The sequence below is a fragment of the Aulonocara stuartgranti genome (genome assembly GCF_965226115.1).
Source record: "Aulonocara stuartgranti genome assembly, chromosome: 14".
Classification (NCBI taxonomy): Eukaryota; Metazoa; Chordata; class Actinopteri; order Cichliformes; family Cichlidae; genus Aulonocara; species Aulonocara stuartgranti.
In genome coordinates this window covers 19,680,721-19,698,753 of record NC_138950.1, presented here as the reverse complement: position 1 = coordinate 19,698,753, position 18,033 = coordinate 19,680,721, and the positions used below count along the sequence as shown (strand labels likewise).

The window sequence follows — 18,033 nt, the reverse complement described above, 5'->3', positions numbered from 1 at the left end:
CAGAGATAACATAACTACGCTGTTTGAAAATGATCTTGTTTTATTGTCACAAGTCATGGATTCCTTGACTATGTGCCGGCTGGTTGTGTTCCTGGTGTTCCATGTAAGTATTACCAACAGGGAAGTTGCCAAGTGCCCGCTGGTGAACAGACTGTGAAACCTCAACACTCACAACATAATTGAAGGGTGTTTCTCCCATCTCTTCCTTACGATTTTAATTTTTGGGGGCATTAAAAATGCTAATACCGATATACCAGTCTGGCTCTACTTTGAACTTGACATGACTGTTGGAGCCAGGCAGCCTGATCTAAGTATTTCAGAAACTGCTGATCTATTGGGATTCTCCCACACAACTATCTCTAGAGTTTACAGAGAATGTCTGAAAAAGAGAAAATATCTAGTGAGTGGCATTTCTTGTGGGTGAAAATATGTTGATGAGAAAGGTCAGGGGAGAACAGCCAGACTGCTTTCAAGCTGAAAGGAAGACAACAGTAACTTAAATAGCCACTAGTTGCAACTAAGGTATGCAGAAGAGCATCAGCAGAAGACCACACTGAGTGCTGCACCTGTCAGCTAAGAACAGTAAACTGAGGTTAGTTTGCATAGGCTCACCAGAATTGAACAACAGAAAGTTAGAAAACATTGCCTGGGCTGGTGAGTCTAGATTTCTGCTGTGACATTTGGATGGCAGGTTCAGAATTTGGAATAAACAACATAAAAGCATGGATCCGTCCTGGCTTGTATCAATCGTTCAGGCTGCTACTGGTGCTGTAAAGGTGTGGGAGATATTTCTTCCCAAATTTGGGCTGATTAGTACCTGAGCATTGTTTAAATGCCACAGCCTAACAGAGTATTATTTCTCACCATGTCCATCCCTTTAAAACCACGTGTAAAAATTTTCTAGAGGGTAATCTTGCCTGGGTCAGTATACCCAGGGCCCGTTTGCACACAAGTAGGCTACTTGCTTTCATGGACAAAACGTGCCAAGTATTTTTAGTGATTTTTTTTCCATTATGTATGTTTTTTCTCTTTTTTTTAAGCATGCACTTTTGATGGAAGCGAATAGCTTTATTATGTTGTGGCATGCTAGTCTCCTGCTTCAAGTCACACGCACTGTGACCCAGATTGTTTACAGTGAGTATCTTATCTTGTTATCTCTGGGTTTGGCTGCAGCTCAAAAAAGAAGGAAAAAAACGCACTTATCGCTTTATCTTGTTTATCTGGTATAAGAAACAACACATGCTGTAAGATATCAGTCTATTCCTCCTCGGTGATTCAAACGCACCTCCTTCCCGGGCAAAGCCCCTGAACCTGATTTGGAATCAGCCGTGCAGAGTCAATAGGGCCGCTGAGAAAATGCATTGTCGGGGTTTCTTCAGTTCCGCCCCGCAACATGCATAACGATGTTCTCGGCCAGTGAGAACGCTGCGCTTGGTAGAGGTTGTTTATGTGGAGTGCTCGGTAAGGGTTCCGCCCACTGAGGTATCTCCGATCGCAGGGCAGACAGGCAGAGAGTGTAAAATGGCGCACAGCTGTCGGTGGCGGTTCCCTGCTCGGCCCGGAGGGAGCAGCAACTCCGGTACCGGGAGGAGAGCGGGCCGAATCAGGGTTACTGCCTCTTTGCGGAGTGTCTCGGGAGCCCACCCTAATGCAGCTGGGCTCGGACCCGGGTTTGATGCTGCACTACAGGTCTCTTCGGTTATCGGGAGCAACCTGCAGAAATTTCGGGATGTTTTGGGGGAATCGAGCGACTCTAGCAGCACGGAGGTAAGGACGGGGATGACCCGGGAGCATCGGTAAGACAGCTGCGGGGCCAGAGTTCACGCGGAGGACCGCTGGTTACATGTGAGGCAGGGAGCTAACGGTTACTGTACCCAAACGTTGACCATCTTTCCGTCTCCCTGACGCTTAGTGTGGCTCTGAGCAAACTTGTCATTGCCAAGATGCTCAGTTAACTTTGAGTTGGTTATGTGGCCTTAAACTCTACAGTAACCCGTTACAGCGTTAACTTTAGTTAGAAGCAAGAAAAAACGCCAAATTATTTTATAGATATCTAGTCTCCACAGCTCTACTGGAAAGAAAGTTTTCTGCTCCTCAGTGCAGGAGTGTGAGGACGGGCTACATCCACTCAGTTTTGGGTGAACCAGTGCTAACGCTAGCTCGGCCAGAAGAAACCTCGGTGTTCCAACGCTATTACAACATACAGTACATGTAACAAACAACAGCGATACTAGTTTATTTGGTGACCAATGTATATGGCGTAACTAAGGTGGGATTACTAGTTAGCAAGTTGTTATTAGCCTGGTATGAAGCCTTCATGCCTGCTTTCAAAATCATAAACACTAACACGGTAAAAGTTACCGTTAACATATTAGCTTTAATGTTAACCCACTGCAACTAACCAGAATTTAAACACGTTTTTAATAAATGGTGGCGTCCCTGCGGTGTAACAGCACCGTAGCTTCATGATAGCGTGTTATGTGTTTGAAAACAAGACATGTCAACTTGAAGGAGGTGAGAGTACACAATTGTGGTTTCTAACTAGCTAACGTGAACTTAGCGTCTGTCTCCAGCGAGAACGGCTACTCCTTATTCACTTTACCTTTGCCCCAGCTCTCTATAAGGTTATCTTTGCCAGCTAAATAGCTTCGTATTTGCTCCGAGGACTGGCTGTTTGAGGTGAGGTGTCAACCTCCCAACGTAGCTGCTCGGTTAGCTCGCACGTTAGCTGTCTACATCTTACAGCTAAAACTACACCACCATTCTTCTCCTCCTCTCCGTGAGCGGCGTTATAAAGTTGCAGTTTTGCCCGGGAGGTTGCTGCGTTCCTCCCCGATTAGCATATTGCTACGTAGCGGGTTAAAGCATCGGAGCTAAACTTGGCTGAGCTCATGCTCCAAACGAAATCAGATCTATTGCTGTTTAGTTTTAAGCTAGGGCAGCTACCATGCTACGCACTACGTCGCGCTAGCCATCGGGGCTATTGCTGATGCATAGGAAAATGGGAGGTGGACATGTTTTCCCCTTCTCTGCACAGTCAGTGCGTAGCTAGTACCAAAATAATATCGGGTTTATAATGTTCTGAGATGACGCCTGATACACAGCTACACGGCGTTTGGCCGTTATTGAGTGTATATGTGTATAAGGTTTAGTGTGTGAATTCGCCGTGTTTTATCAGAGCAGTGGCTGGTGACAGTGCGCATGCAGGGCTGGCTACAATAACAACGAGCCCCTTCTTGACGGACCTTGTGATGTGGGGGTGTGTTCGCCTTAGCGAACTACCATCTTCCTTCTTCATGATGAGCAGCATGCGTTCATTGCAGTGGGAGTACACCGTGTGGGGATGTTTACCACCATCCAGTCTCAACATGGACCACTACTTATTTGTTGTTTGTTTTTTACTAAAGCACAGCAGTATGTGCATGTTTGCTCCTGAGACGTTTAGCTGTAGTTTAAAAAAATTATTTTTGTTCTCACATTTGACATTTGGAATCTCCCTTTGGACAATATAATACATTTTATTATTATGTAGCTGCAGGGGGTTATGGAGTATTGAAAAGTAGTTAATAATAGTTTATTGAAATTTTAAGAGAAAGTTTAATTTATTTTTTAAACTGAAATAATATATGCGAGTCCATGATTGGACCATTAAATCCTCTAAACTGCTTTATTTACTTTTGGAGTGCATTTGTACTAAATCAGTGTTACATGGCCCATGGAAACACTAACTTTACTGACTAATTTTGTGTTTAAATGGCTTTTTAAGCTTTTTCGCTCCCTCCCTTTTTTACTTTGGAGCACTGATGATGTATGTGTAGAGAGATTTGTCTGTAACACCCTAGGGCAGCTTTAGTTGTATGAAGATTTCTGACACAGCATAGTGATTTTTTGGGGTGTGACTGTGCACGTAAGCATAGGTTGTCCAGAAATGGTTAAGGCAAAGAGTTCTCCCATTTTTGTCCAACTGATAAGAAAGCATGCTATTTTGGGCCTTACCCAAGAGCATTATATTATTAAGAAATGGCTTTACTTATTAACAGTTCCTCCTGCTCTGTGTATCAGTTTATAGCATTAGTTTAGGATGCGTGGAGACAGACTGGATCATTAATTCCCCTTGGAACCTGAATCCTATGGAAGTTGTGGACACAGCATGGTGATTTCATTGAGAATCAGTGTAGTGCTTGTCTGGCCAGATCTAGGCAGGATTGTTCAGGCTCACTGCAGCCTGCTGAGTGCACAGGGCGACCCTGAACAGAGCGCCAGCCGGACACTCTCCTGCCCCTCCTTCCTTCATCCAGGCAGAAAAACCCAAATCCACTTCAGACACACACCACCCTGTCTGAGAGGCAGAGGAACTTTTCTTCTGACAGCTGCCACTTTGGAATGGATTACTAAGCCTATTGGGGTGGCTCAAAAGGGTGCTTGTTGGCTGTTGCTGTCCAAATTTGGCATTTATTAGCTTTTGTATGTCTGCTGGGAATTCATCTTCTTGATCTGGCCAAATTGTTGGTTCTTTTTTTTTTTAATAATCTAATGTAGTCCACATTGATCTTTGTTTCTAAAAGTGACTTTAAAACCCATACAGCCTTAACCCAAGTCATGCTGTTCTGACTTTTTTTTTTTTTAAAACATAATTTTTTCTTTTTCGTTCTTGGTCCATTACATCTTGCCTTCTGCTGCCTCCTCTTTACTCTCATGTAATTACCAGTGTTTAATCATTCATACAAAACTACAGCTCAATAGATGTATCAACCTAAATGTCTCTTTGCCTCACTGGTTTGAAAGAAATGGTGTGTTTGAGCGGAAGGCGCTTGGGTCCAGCAGGTGTTTGGCCTATTTAAATAGAAGACCACCACCACCCATACACACACCCCTCCTCCTGGACCCTTCTTACCCATCCCCGAGACATCGTGTGGATTGGAGCAAGAGCTTTGTGTCTGCTTTTATTCCAGCCCTCACAAAGTGCGGCGGCTGAAAGAGCGCAGGCAGGGATATCAAAGGGTGCAGGGCAACCCTCCCCACCCACCTCCCAATGGGATAACGCTGGGTGGAGAATTAGTTACAGACCCTCCCACCCCTCCCATCCACAGCTTTATTCAGCTACAGCGGGCGGCAAGGAGCTTTCACCTCTGCTTTTAGAGTTGCCTGACTGGGAGAAAGGCGGCAATTGTGTCGTCTTTCTTACTCTTTGTGCGTGTGCGTGTGCGTGCGCTTGTGTGTGTGTGGTGGTAGGGGTGTCCCTCAGACTTTATGTCCCTCATTGCAATCAGGAGTAGGCGTGTCTGCTTTGTCTTTATTTTGATTAAAACTTTAATTCAAGCTACCTCCTTAGATGGTTCAGAGGGAATGTGTGTTTGTGTGCCAGCCTGTGCAAGTGTTACTATGTTTGTGTGTGTTTGTGTAGAGAACAACACTCTGCCCCCCCCCTCCCCAAGCAATCAGTCTGTTTGCCTTTGTCCACTGACAGTTTCCTCGTTTCCTCACATGTGAGGTGTGGAAAGTCAAGGTACCCCAACACGGGAGTGTGTTTGTTTTGGTCTGCACGCTGTTGAACAAATGTGAAGCAGTTGCACTTAGTGTTTGGACACTTGAAAAAACAAATGCCCACCTTTTGCTCAGTGCTGACAGGGAGGGTCACAGAGCAGTGTCACTGCTTTCCCTGCTGAGACCTTCTTGAACAGATATGTCATCACAGACATATAGGGTTATGAGCTCATTGCCAGTTTGCATTTCTAGGAGCAGAGCATGGTGTCTGTGCCGTAAATCTAAAGGAAAGCTTCCAGGAATGAGTCAACAAAATGTTTTTTTTTCTAGACTACCGGGGAAGAATGACTTCCTATAGAGTGTCTATTAGCGTCAGAATAACCCTGGAAAACCTATAAATCTATATGACATCCCTTTCCTGTCCTCCTTTTGCTCCTCATCACTTGTTCAGATGTCTGAAAGTGGGTAACTTCTGAGTTTAAATGGAGCTTATGTAAATTTGATGATATTTCCACACAAATAGTGTATGTGATTTTTTTTAATTTTATTTAATTTAATGTTTTTTGCAGTCAGGGTAAGGCGAGGATCAATAAGGTAGCTCCTTTGACTGAGGCCCTTTCCACACTGCAGCTGTGTCTGGCATTGGCTTCCGGCTTAAATCCTTGTTCTAGTAATTAGTTTTGTCCAACTGCTTCTTTATCCACTTTCTTCTTTAGCTTATTGCATTTAATACACTTGTATGTAACTGCCAGGTAAATGCATCAAAATAGTCTCTATTATAGAATATCACATTAACATAAAACTATGTGCTTCTCCATGTTGCTGCTAATGTCGATGGAGGTTCAGCCTTACATGCAGAAATCAGTGAAAATTAAGACCCTGGGATGCCAGCACCTTTCATAAACATAGAAAAACACATAAAAGTCATAAGCTGTCATGAAACTGCGACTGATTATATGAGTAGCGGTTAGGTTTTCCGGTAAGATCTTGATGTGGTAGGTGTTTGGGTAGCTGCAGAGTATGCTAATGTGTTTGTTACTGACCTGTGAATCGTCACTTGTGACAGCAGTTGTTTGCTTGTTGTAAACTTTTTTACTGCCCATCAGGTATATTTAACATTACAGCCAACCGTGCTCATTAAATGACTGGCGCGTTTTAAAGCAGAAATATCAGCTGTGAACTAAAGTGTTTTTAGTATGAGTGAGAGAAGTTTATTACGAAAAAGTTTTTTTAACTTAAAAATGGCCTTATTTTATTTTCTGCCATATATATTGCAACAGTGGCGGATGCTCATATTAAACATGGTAAAAGTAAGGATTTCAGCACATGTGCAAATAATCCCTCTGACTCAAATACTCACTTACACTCACTTTTTTTTCTACTCTTGGCTCTGTTTGATATAGATAGGGGGATACCCTTAATATAGTCATCTCAGGCGCAGCAGACTCCTCCAGCAATTCTGTTTATGATGCAGAGCCAGGTAGAAGAAATTTGCTTGAAAGAGAAATGATCTTAAAAAAAAAACTTCTTTCAGGAAGAGAGTGAACTGAGGGGCTGGCCTGAAGCTCAGCATGAGATAAAAAAACCCCCCAAAAAAACAACATGATTTGTTTTTACTGCAAATCATGCACGACCACTATTAGTGCTGGGTAGGGGTTTAGAGTTGATATCTAGTCATAGTGGTAATTCACTTGAAAAAGGTGAGACAAACAATAAAAGGGAAAAGTTGTGGCCATGGTTAAAGCTTGCAAAGGTTTGCTGCAGATTCTAGTTTCAGGTGGGAAATGAACCCTTCTCAGCACCTCCCAGCCTTCTTTATGAAGCGTTGTACATCTCTTCCTTACTTTCTCCACTGAATTTAAATATTCATTGTAAAGTAAAGTCAGTAAATCATTAGGGAACATGCTGACAAATCACAGTAAGATTTTTTTACTTTTTTCTATACATATTCTGCTTCTATTATTTTGTCTGCTTTTGCTGTTCCGCCTGCCTAAAAGTGTAACTTTGGTTAGCAAGGGCTAACTTACAGTAGGTGGTTAGAATTGCTCTTGTTTTGCTAAATCTGGAATTTAAGAAACCTATCCAAAAAAACCAGAGAGATGCCGTTTGGAAACCCACCTGTTTAGCAAGGAATACGTTTTGTAGATCAAAGCTGGGTTTATACCCTGCCTTAGAAACAGATCCATCATCTGCAGCCCGTCATCTGTAGTCAGTTTGATTTCTCCTAAATGCTGTCTTATAAGGCGGTGAAAGTCCCATTAGCTTTGTCAAAGTGCAAAAAGCTCTGTCAGAGTGATACAGAGAAATAAACCTCCAACCCAATTCCCATCTGTTTCACACCTGTCAGGGACAGTCCCTTGCACGTCCTGACAAAATTAATGATGCTTCTGTCATGAATCAGATTGGTTTCCCTTGCTCCAGCTTTAAGTAATTTATATCACTTAACTCATGTATGCATTGATCAGTAAGATGAAAAATGACAGACCAGCAGGGAAGTAAAACTGCTCAGGATTTCACACGGTGAGAGCGACGGCAAAAGCGAGCAAAGATGAAGGGTGCTCTTCAGCTTAAGAGATAAAGGGGAAGGGGGAAAAAAACAACAACAAAAAAGACAAACTCTGGTCTTTCCAGTAACCCCTTTCATCACTTGCACGTCGCACGACAACGTAGTACAAAACACTTCACCTCAGTAGTATACTACGGTGTTTGTTTACTTCTTGAAGTTACCTCCCTGTGCCTGCACTGCTATTGAGCTCATGGTGAGCTGCATGTTCCACGCGCTGCTGCTCAGTGCTTGTCAGTCAGTGGGAGCGAGCTAGCAATGAGTGACTGACTGACTGAATGTGCGTTAGGAAGCATGGCAGAGAGCAAGCAAGATTAAGAGTGGCGGGGGGAGGAAAGGGGAGTCTTGTCTTGTGTGTGGGAGGCATGTTTAGATTGGGATTTAGCAAGCTTCTGCACGAGCATGTTCAAAACCTCATCCCCTTTCATCCTCACTGCTCCCAAGAGAGCGGTGCGCTCCCTCCGTTGTTGATGGTGCATGTGGTCAAGATGCTGCTTCCTTGTCTCTTTTCTCTCCTCCTCTCCCTCCTCCCACGACCCTCCTCCTTTAGCTCGTCGAGCTTGCTGGTTTGCCTTGTCTTTGCTCCCCTCCCCCCATTTTCACTCCTGTGTTCTGCTTGTTTACATCTTGATGTGCAGCTCATGCAGGGGGGTGTGCTATCCCCCACCCCGCCCACCAAACTGTGTATGTGTGGCTGACAGAATTAGTACATGATCACAAGGGTGTGTGTGTGTGAGTGAGTGAGTGAATGTGGGAGTGAGTGAGTGTGTGAGTGAGTGCAGGTACATGCGTCTGTGCTGCCTGCCCTACGCACTTGCCTCTGGCAAAGTATGCTGTAATGTCATTGACTGCTCACATTATCACAGCGACTCAGTGCTGTCCATCGGTACTCCCCCCCCCCCCCCGCTCTGCAACAAACACCAACCCAGAGCACCAGTTTGCTCAGAGAGGAGGATGCTACAATTACCGTGAGAAGAGGGTGAAATACAAACAGAGCGAAGCATAAAAAAGGGGAGGAAAAAGAAAAGCTTGAATGCACCATGAGCAGAGTGGGATGCTTAGATAAATACTGCAGGCCAGGAAAAACAGCGGTATTGATGTCTGTTATTGTTGTTTGTTTATATGTGGAACAGCTGAAAACCGGCATTTGAGCACACATTAATGCTTCTTATGCTTTCTAATTAGATCCTACAGTTTGTCGTGCGTCTCAGCCACATGCAGCGTGTGTAACTCTTAAATGGTGCAAAGCAGTTTGCATGTAATTTTGCACTTACACTTAGATCGCAGCTGCTCTACAAACTGGGCCAGCGAGACCTTTATTGCATCCCCACGTGCTGCTATAAATAAACATGACGGAATGACACACTCACCTCCACTCTTAAGCACATTGATTGTAAGAAGTAGTAGCACACAGAGGAGCCCAAAGATGCTAATCATCACTGAGGGATTTTTTCTTTTCTGTTGCACTTCTCAAGGGTACATTGAGACATGAGAGGAAGGATACATTTACTATGCCAGAGTGGAGCTTACATAATTTCCCAAAATATTGAAATTAATTCAATATTACTGAGTAATTAAAGTCACATCATTTGGCAGTTATTAACCATGGATGAAATGTTTTATGGTGAAACATATCAAAGTTTCATGCTAAAATTGCCTAAACTGATATATTTTTTAACATGTGACCATGATTCAGTGTCTGAATTCAGCTAAAGGCACAGATGTATCTAAGTGAATCCAAAGCTCAGACTGCTCTGGCTCAGCCTTAAAGCCACACTTTACATTTTTGCTCCTCTTGTTGAAAAGATGCCACTAATGTGTATTTGCTCTGCACTTCAGGCCTCATTGTCTTTTGTGCCTCTTTGCTCTGTCTGCCTGTGTAAGTGCTGTAACTCAAGGAGCAGGAGTACATTGCTATGTGTTAGTCACCCAGTAAGATTTAGACGTCTGTGGTGGTTTGAGTCTTCTCAAACGTTAGGCATGCTATTCCAAAAACCAGAAAAATATGAGAGCACCAGAGTAAGCTAGAGTAGTCTGTCTTCGGGCGATCGTGGCTCAAGAGTTGTGTGTTCATCCTGTAATCGGAAGGTTGCCGGTTCGAGCCCCGGTTCGGACAGTCTCGGTCGTTGTGTCTTTGGGCAAGACACTTCACCTACCGCCTACTGGTGATGGCCAGAGGGGCCGATGGCGCGATATGGCAGCCTCGCCTCTGTCAGTCTGCCCCAGGGCAGCTGTGGCTACAACTGTAGCTTGCCTTCACCAGTGTATGAATGTGAGAGTGAGGGGTCCCGAAAAGCGCTGTATAAATGCATTCTATTATTATTACTATTCAATAATGACTCAAGTGTTGCTCATCTAGGCCATCTCACTGTTATGTACTATGATTAATGCTCTAAATATGGTCTGTTCCTGTATTTTAGCATTACAAAATGGTGTGATCACAGGCAACTCATCTTTTTCCCTTTCTTGTGTTGTAGGAAGAAGCATTTGAAGGATTTGGACCGGTTGTTGAACAGAAGCGAGTACAGAGCCCTTCAACAACTTCCTCAGGTAAAATTTTAACTCGTCTTGGCTACCAGGGACTTTATAGTCAGTTTGAGATGACTCTACCTGTACAATTTTTCTATAGGTGTTGCTGTTTGTGCCTGGTTATTTATTTGTTTTTCTGGTTTTATCAGCAGGACCACCTATACAGGAGAAGAAGCCAAGAGGGCGCCCGCCACGGGTCCTGTCCGCCCAGAAAATTGCTGCAAGTCTATCTTCCCCATCATCCTTTCCCTCCCCAAAACAGGACAAACCTGAGGGACCTGAAAGACCAGCTGAAAGGGTGAAAAGGCTACCTGGGAGGCCACCTGGGACCGGAGAAAAGAGAAGAGGCCGACCCCCTTCTTCAAGTAGCAAGAAAGCTTGGACTACGGGAAGCCATGCAGCAGGGGAGGACACCAGGCAGGTTGGGTTTGAGCTGGACACAGAGGAGGACAAGGACAGAAAGGGTGGCAAGAAGGTGGCAGTGGGCTCTACTCAGCCACATGATACTGAGGCGAGGTTTTCCAAAGGTGGACGGGGTGAATCCAAAGTTACCAACCTGAAGAGGCTGACAGAGACCAAGCTCACCCCTCTGAAGTCACGCCTCAAGACTTTGCCCGGTGTTCCCCGACGCAGACGTGGGCGACCACCATCAGCTGAGAGGCTCAAAGCTGAAGCAGCAGCTGCTGCTGCTGCCCAGCTGTCTACCTCCATTGAATGTGGGGAAGGGAAACATAAAACGTTCAGGATCAGAGGTGGGGCCGCAGAACCACACACACCTCAGCAGCCCATGCTAAGGAGTGTGGATGGCACTGGGGACCAAGACTCTTCCAATCCACCTGCCTCCCCACTTCCCTCCAAGCCAGGCAGAGCGGTGGGCCTCAGAAAAAGCCCTCGACACAGAAAGCCAGTCAGAATCGTCCCCCCGTGTAAGCGCCCTGATGCTACCATCGCCAAACAGCTGCTGGAACGTGCTAAGAAAGGAGCACAGAAGCGACTGGAGAAAGAAGCTGTAGCCATTGGGGGTAGTGGGGGAGGAGCCATTGAAGCTGGCATCAGGAAGACCCCGCTGAAGAACATCAGGCAGTTCATCATGCCCGTGGTCAGCACCGTCTCCCTTCGCATCATCAAAACACCCAAGCGCTTCATTGAAGATGAGGGGAGTTTTGGAACCCCAGCACCCCATACAAAGATACCCCGCTTAGACACAGCCCCTTCATCTGTCTCCACTTCTGCCCAACCTGCCTGCACCATTTCCTCATCCCCTTCTCCTGTGCTTGTCTCCTCTACATCTGCTGTTACTAGCGCTGGTACCACTGCCCCGACTGACTCTCTCCCGCCTCCTTCATCTCCTGCCCCTGTTCCCTCTGTTCCATCAACAGCTGCCGGTCTTCTGAATAGCAGCAACAGCAACACAGCCAATGGGAGATTCAGCAGTAGCGCGCCATCTTGCGGCTCAAGTGCTGTGTCACAGCATTCCTCACAACTCTCTTCTGCAGAGTCTTCCAGGTCCAGCAGCCCGAGCTTGGATGACTCATCGTGCAACTCCCAGGCTTCGGAGGCCACGCAGGCTTTGTCAGAGCCAGAGGATCATTCTCCGTCCTCACAGGGAGAGAGGGAGGCCAACCTGCTACACACCTCACAGCCTGCGTCTCCTCCCTCTGAACCGGAGGCAGAGCATGTGCTGGCAGAGAGGAATCAACGAGGCCGGAGACGGCAGGGGGTCAGCCAGGGGGGTCAGAAACAGAGGGGAAGAGAGACGCTCACCACTGGGATGAAAAAGCCAATCATCAGCCCACCAACAGGAGTGCTGATGTCCTCCTCTGCACTTGTAAATTCCCAGCAAGCTTCATCCACAGCTTCTTCGTCTTCTTCACCTCCCCCTCTCCTCACCCCTCCACAGCCTCCCCAGTCAACCTCCACTGGTACAGCTGCTATTAGTGAACACCACCCCCAGTCGTCTTGGATGCCTCACCCCATCCCACCATTCCTCCCTGGACCATCAGTGCTGCCCAGCTTGTCAGACAAAAGAAGTCGCTCAATTCTGAGAGAGCCCACCTTCCGATGGACATCCCTGTCCCACCCGAAACAGCAGTACTTTTCCTCTGCTAAATATGCCAAGGAGGGCCTTATACGCAAGCCGGTATTTGACAACTTCCGTCCTCCACCTCTCACACCTGAAGACGTCGGGCTGGGTGTTGGTGGGGCAGGGGGAGCTGCTCCGGTTGCATTTCCAGCACCGGTCACCGGAGCAGGAAGTGGGACTCGTCTGTTTGCCCCTCTTCATCCCCACGCTCACCACCAGCACCCCCCATCATCCCGCTTTGACTCACCACTTCAAAAGCGCAGCCCGTTGCTTCGTGCTCCACGCTTTACACCCAGTGAGGCTCACTCTCGGATATTTGAGTCAGTTACCCTGCAGTCATCTTCGGGGAGCAGCCCTGGATCAATCTCCCCACACCAGACGCCACCCAGCTCCACCAGAACCCAGCGGCGTAGGAGACGGCCGGTTCCGGGAACACTGCGTGGCCATCCACGGTCTCCATCCCACTCGATGACCAGACGCAGCAGCCAAATAGGAGGCCAGATGTCCATGGGGAAAGGGGCCTCAGAGATATCTGTGCTGCCAGGCTCTGCCTCCAGTAGTAACCCCAGCTCTTTGCCAGGGGTGTCTGCAAGCCCACTAGCCACTAGTGCCTTAACTTCTGCTCCTTTCAACACTTTCTCCACGGTATCACACGGTATACTGGCCTCACAAGGAACACCCGATAATCGAAGAGGGGCCACTGGAAACCCACCTCCCATGTCAGCTGCATCATCCGGTTCTTCCCCACTTTTCCCTCTCTTTCCTCCCAGTGGCCAAGACACAGGGCGAGGAGCTGGGAAGGGAGGTAAAGAAAAATGTTTGTCCACTCCCCAGGAACCTGCTCAGAAGGAAAAAGAGAGAGATTCTGAGAAAAATCGTGAGAAGGAGAAGGAGAATAAGAGAGAAGGGAAGAAGGATTTGGAGAAAAGAAGTCGGGTTTCTACGCCAGATGGCTCCCCTAATGCACCTTCTAGTCTGTTTACTGTAGATGGGAGGGACTCTGATGGTCTTGCTCCAAAAAAGGCTCCGGGGAGAAAGAAATCAACATCAGCTGACACGGTTTCTGACACCGCTTCCTCAGATGTGCCACCTTCCACTGGTCCTGTGTCCTTTACTAAAGGACGTCTGCCTAAGAAAGGCAGGCTCTCTGAGAAGGGAGCAGAGATGGAGGATGGGGAAAAAGAGAAAGAGAAAAGAAGTACTCCCAGCCAAAATACACCAAGCCTCCCAGTGCATCCCAGCAGACAACAGCTTCCTGTTTCCTCTATTGGAAAAATTTTATCAAATTCAGAGAAACACCCTGTGACTGACAAGCGGGTAGTTGGACTACTGAAGAAGGCCAAAGCCCAGCTCTTTGAGATAAAGAAGAACAAGCTAAAACCTACAGATCAGGCAAAGGTCCAGGTCAGTTTCATGTTCATGCGTCGCCCTCATAGAGTCTCAACAAAAAGACTGTCTGGTTTTCTCATTTAAATCGTATAGTCACAAGCAAATGAGTTTGACATAATGCTATGAATGTTTGCTATAAATAGAAACCTGAGTTTGTACTCAGACTGAAACTTGATAGGAGGAAAGTCCCATGGAGGGTGTTACTTAAGGGGAATTCTCCTCGCTTAATGCATTATGCACAAAACAGCAGTAGCTTTGCTTATGAAAGTCCTTTATGCAGAATCTTCATCTGTTTTTATTTTTTGCTGTTAATATGTCAATTGGGTTTTTAAGGACACGCCTTGTTTCCACATCTTCTTAATCTTCACCTGCACACTGGTCAGATTGTTCACATCTAACGTAACTAACATCTAACAATAAGCTGAACATGCTGTCTTTTTGCATTGCAAGTTTGTGCATTTGTAGGATTGTCTTGCATATTTGTTATCATGATGCTCTTTATGAGTATTCGGTGCACTTTTTGCGGTGGTCTGCAGGGTCAAGAGAGTGATTCGTCGGAGGCATCAGTCCGTGGACCGCGCATCAAGCATGTATGCCGTCGTGCAGCTGTGGCTCTTGGCCGTAACCGGGCGGTGTTCCCTGATGACATGCCCACACTTAGTGCCTTGCCCTGGGAGGAGAGAGAGAAGATCCTATCTTCCATGGGGAATGATGGTGAGACACACCTGCATACTTGAAGTTTACTGAATTGTCTATAAAGTGCAAAAATCAACACTCTTTGGTGTGGATGATATTATTGCTTAGTTGTTTTAAATGGTAAACTTCATGGTAATCTTTAACCGTTTTAATTTTTTAAAAAAGGTACAGAGAATAGTTCAGCTTGTGCAAGACTTGGCTATTCTGGGCGGGGTCTTAATTGGGACTGTGACATGTGTACACTTCTAATACTGCAGAGCAGCGTGAGCTAAATGGTTTTTTATTCATGGCACAAATGTTGTGTCATGAATGAAGTCCTGAAACAGTTTGGAGCACACAATGATGACAGGCTAATCACAGGAGAAGAGAAATTCAATCATTGATGGGCACACAAGTACACAGTGGAGTGGTGATGGAGTGAGAAGCGTTTGGCTGCCCTGTCCCTGTTATTTTGACTGGTCTCATGTCATGTTGTTACATGCGAACTTTTGAGGCGAGATGACCTAATAGTGATGGTCGGGAATTAGGTTAAATACAAAGTGGCTAAAAAATAAGTTGTTATTGATTTATTTTAAAATAAGCCAGAATTTAAGATTCATTCATTTGTTTAAAAAAATAATTTATTTATCAATATTGTAAATTTCTTCATCTTTGCCTTCTTAATAGTGCTATTTTATGACTCTCTCTGTGTTAAACTGTGTGTCAGTAATAATGAAATCCTCCTTTTTTGGATTTTTTTACAGACAAGTCTTCAGTTGCGGGCTCAGAAGAGGCAGAGCCTCAGTCCCCTCCCATAAAGCCACGGGAGACCCGGCAAAAGGCCGTTCAAGAAGCTCCTCCTAAAAAGGGCCGACGGTCGCGGCGCTGTGGCCAGTGCTCAGGCTGCCAGGTTCCAGAAGACTGCGGTGAATGTACCAACTGTCTGGATAAGCCTAAGTTTGGAGGGCGAAACATTAAAAAGCAATGCTGCAAGTGAGTATTATTCCTGACTTGAAGTCAGCAGCTTGACATGCACGTTCTTGGAAATGTAACTATGCTATGTGACAAAATATAATGGGCTGTTACTGTATCCAGCTCGTTCATTATGCTGATGAAGTGGGAGGTATTTGCCAGTGAATACATCTTTTTGGTTTGTTTTCAAAGCTTAGACAATACACTTATAGAGTCAGAGTCGGTCTTAAAATGTCTTCTTCTTCCTCCTTTTCTGTAACTGTAACTAACAAGATTCATTAGATCAACATCCAGCACGAACAGTTGATGGTAGAAGTATAGATGCATCAAAGACATCGTCATTGTGGTGGGAATTAAAGGCAGGATGGAAGCTAAAATTTTGTGAATCTCCTTTTCAGGATGAGAAAGTGTCAGAACTTACAGTGGATGCCCTCAAAGATTCTTCAAAAGCAAGGTAAAGGCAAGAAGGACAAGAAAAAGAGGCCACCGGAAAAGAAAGAGAGCCTCAATCCGGTGAAAGGACCAAACTCGGACTCTGGCCCCAAACCCATTCCTGCTCCAGCAAAAGAGGAACCTCCCCTTAAAAAGAGCCCTCCTCCTCCTCCTCCTCTAAGGCAGGGAGAGGAGAAGTCAAGACAGCCATTATCCAAGCAATCATCGCCAGCCCTCGCATCCTCCCCTGCCCCAGCCGATCCCCCTCAGGCCTCCGCCGCGTCCACAGCCCAGGCTCAGTCTCCTGCACCGATGTCAGAACCCAAGCAGCTCACGGCCCCAAGCGGTGCCCCCGGTAAAAAGGGGCACAAGCCACAGCAACCTGTACCGGCTTCCACCTCCACGTCATCTTCTTCCACTTCATCGTCTTCTTCCTCCTCCTCATCATCTTCTTCTTCCTCCTCCTCCTCTTCCTCCTCTTCATCGTCATCTTCTGCACAAAATTCCCCCTCTCAGTCTACGCAGTCTCAGCCGTCATCACAACAGCAGCAGCAACGGACACTTACCAGTCAGGCATGTTCAAAAAAGGATGCTTCACCCAAGATTTCGCCAAATGAACCCAAGAAAAAAACACAGCCGCTGCAGCAGCAGCTTTCAGCGCAACAGCAGAGCTCAGCTACACTAGTTTCAGATACAGGTAAGTAAATAGCCATACCTTTTCCCAATAAACGGCATTTTTATTTTTACCTTGTTCTTATTTTAATATCATCGCTTTTTTCTTCTTGTTTTTAATAGCTGAATCAAAACAGTTAAAGAAGCCAACTTCTCGCTCTGTTCCCGTTTCTACTAGACACAAACCAAAAGACAAGGTAATAAAGTTTTACTTGTATAAGATGTCCATCAAAACTTTTGCCATAAGCATTTGTCAAACACTGTTTTTGTTTTTTTGGTCACCCCCTCTTGTGAAGCCTCTGACCACTAAACCCCCGAGCAGCAGTACTTTAAACTCGCAGAGCACTCCCTCGACTAGGGGCCAGGTGAATTCTAGAGCACCCTGCGACGGAGTGCATCGTATCAGAGTGGATTTCAAAAGGAACCATGATGTGGAGAAGGTGTGGGAGGCTGGTGGCCTCAGCCTGCTCACCTCTGTGCCTATCACACCCAGGGTGCTCTGCTTTTTGTGTGCAAGCAGTGGAAATGCGGAGGTAAAAATCATCTTGATTTTCTTTTTTTCCCTCCCCCCTTTGAGCTTCCTTTCATCCACGCAGAAGCTGAGCTTATATTCAAACACGTCTTCCTCTCTCTCTCTCTCTCTGCATGTAGTTTGTCTTCTGCCAGGTATGCTGTGAACCGTTCCATCTCTTTTGCCTGGGGGAATCGGAGCGCCCTCTCCAGGAGCAGTTTGAGAACTGGTGTTGTCGACGATGCCGATACTGCCAGGCCTGTGGGCGCCAGCACCAGAAAACTAAAGTAAGCCATTCGATACAGTTCTGTATATTTTAAAGCCGCTCACGGAAGCTTGGTTCAGACTGACAGTGTGTGAAGACTGGAGAATCTTCCCTAGAAAGATGCTTGCTAGTCTAGCCAGCAGACAGCACTTAATCAGCTTCTTGGATTCCTGCCATGTTTTTATCATTTAACTGAAGCCATGTGTAAAATGTGCATGGTGTGAGCCTTGTATGGTTGTGGGTTTAGAAATATGAATGAACACATCAGGTGGAAGAAAGGCAGTCAAACAGCTGTACATGTTTGCAAGATATGTGAAATTGTTGGTTACTGCCCATTTAGTGGGGAAAGCAGAAAGTAAGGCTAAAGAAAAAGATTCTTTGGAGCTGGATCTTTAAATCTAGCGAGCGTAAAGTAAATCGTTATTTTGACTGGCTTTCGTCTCTGACCAAGGAGCTGC

The 18,033-nt window shown here is 45.9% G+C and overlaps 1 protein-coding gene across 1 annotated transcript in view; it reads left to right on the top strand.

The window, feature by feature from the left end:
• The first annotated feature begins 936 nt into the window (after positions 1–936).
• Positions 937–18,033, top strand: part of kmt2a (lysine (K)-specific methyltransferase 2A) — a 39,123-nt gene continuing 22,026 nt past the window's right edge. The window contains exons 1-9 of the mRNA XM_082502822.1: positions 937–1,767; positions 10,525–10,597; positions 10,726–14,063; positions 14,585–14,762; positions 15,488–15,716; positions 16,094–16,824; positions 16,923–16,996; positions 17,096–17,332; positions 17,451–17,597. Of these exons, the coding sequence (XP_082358948.1) occupies positions 1,522–1,767; positions 10,525–10,597; positions 10,726–14,063; positions 14,585–14,762; positions 15,488–15,716; positions 16,094–16,824; positions 16,923–16,996; positions 17,096–17,332; positions 17,451–17,597 (5,253 nt within the window). The 5' untranslated portion in view covers positions 937–1,521. The remainder of the gene's footprint in view (positions 1,768–10,524; positions 10,598–10,725; positions 14,064–14,584; positions 14,763–15,487; positions 15,717–16,093; positions 16,825–16,922; positions 16,997–17,095; positions 17,333–17,450; positions 17,598–18,033) is intronic.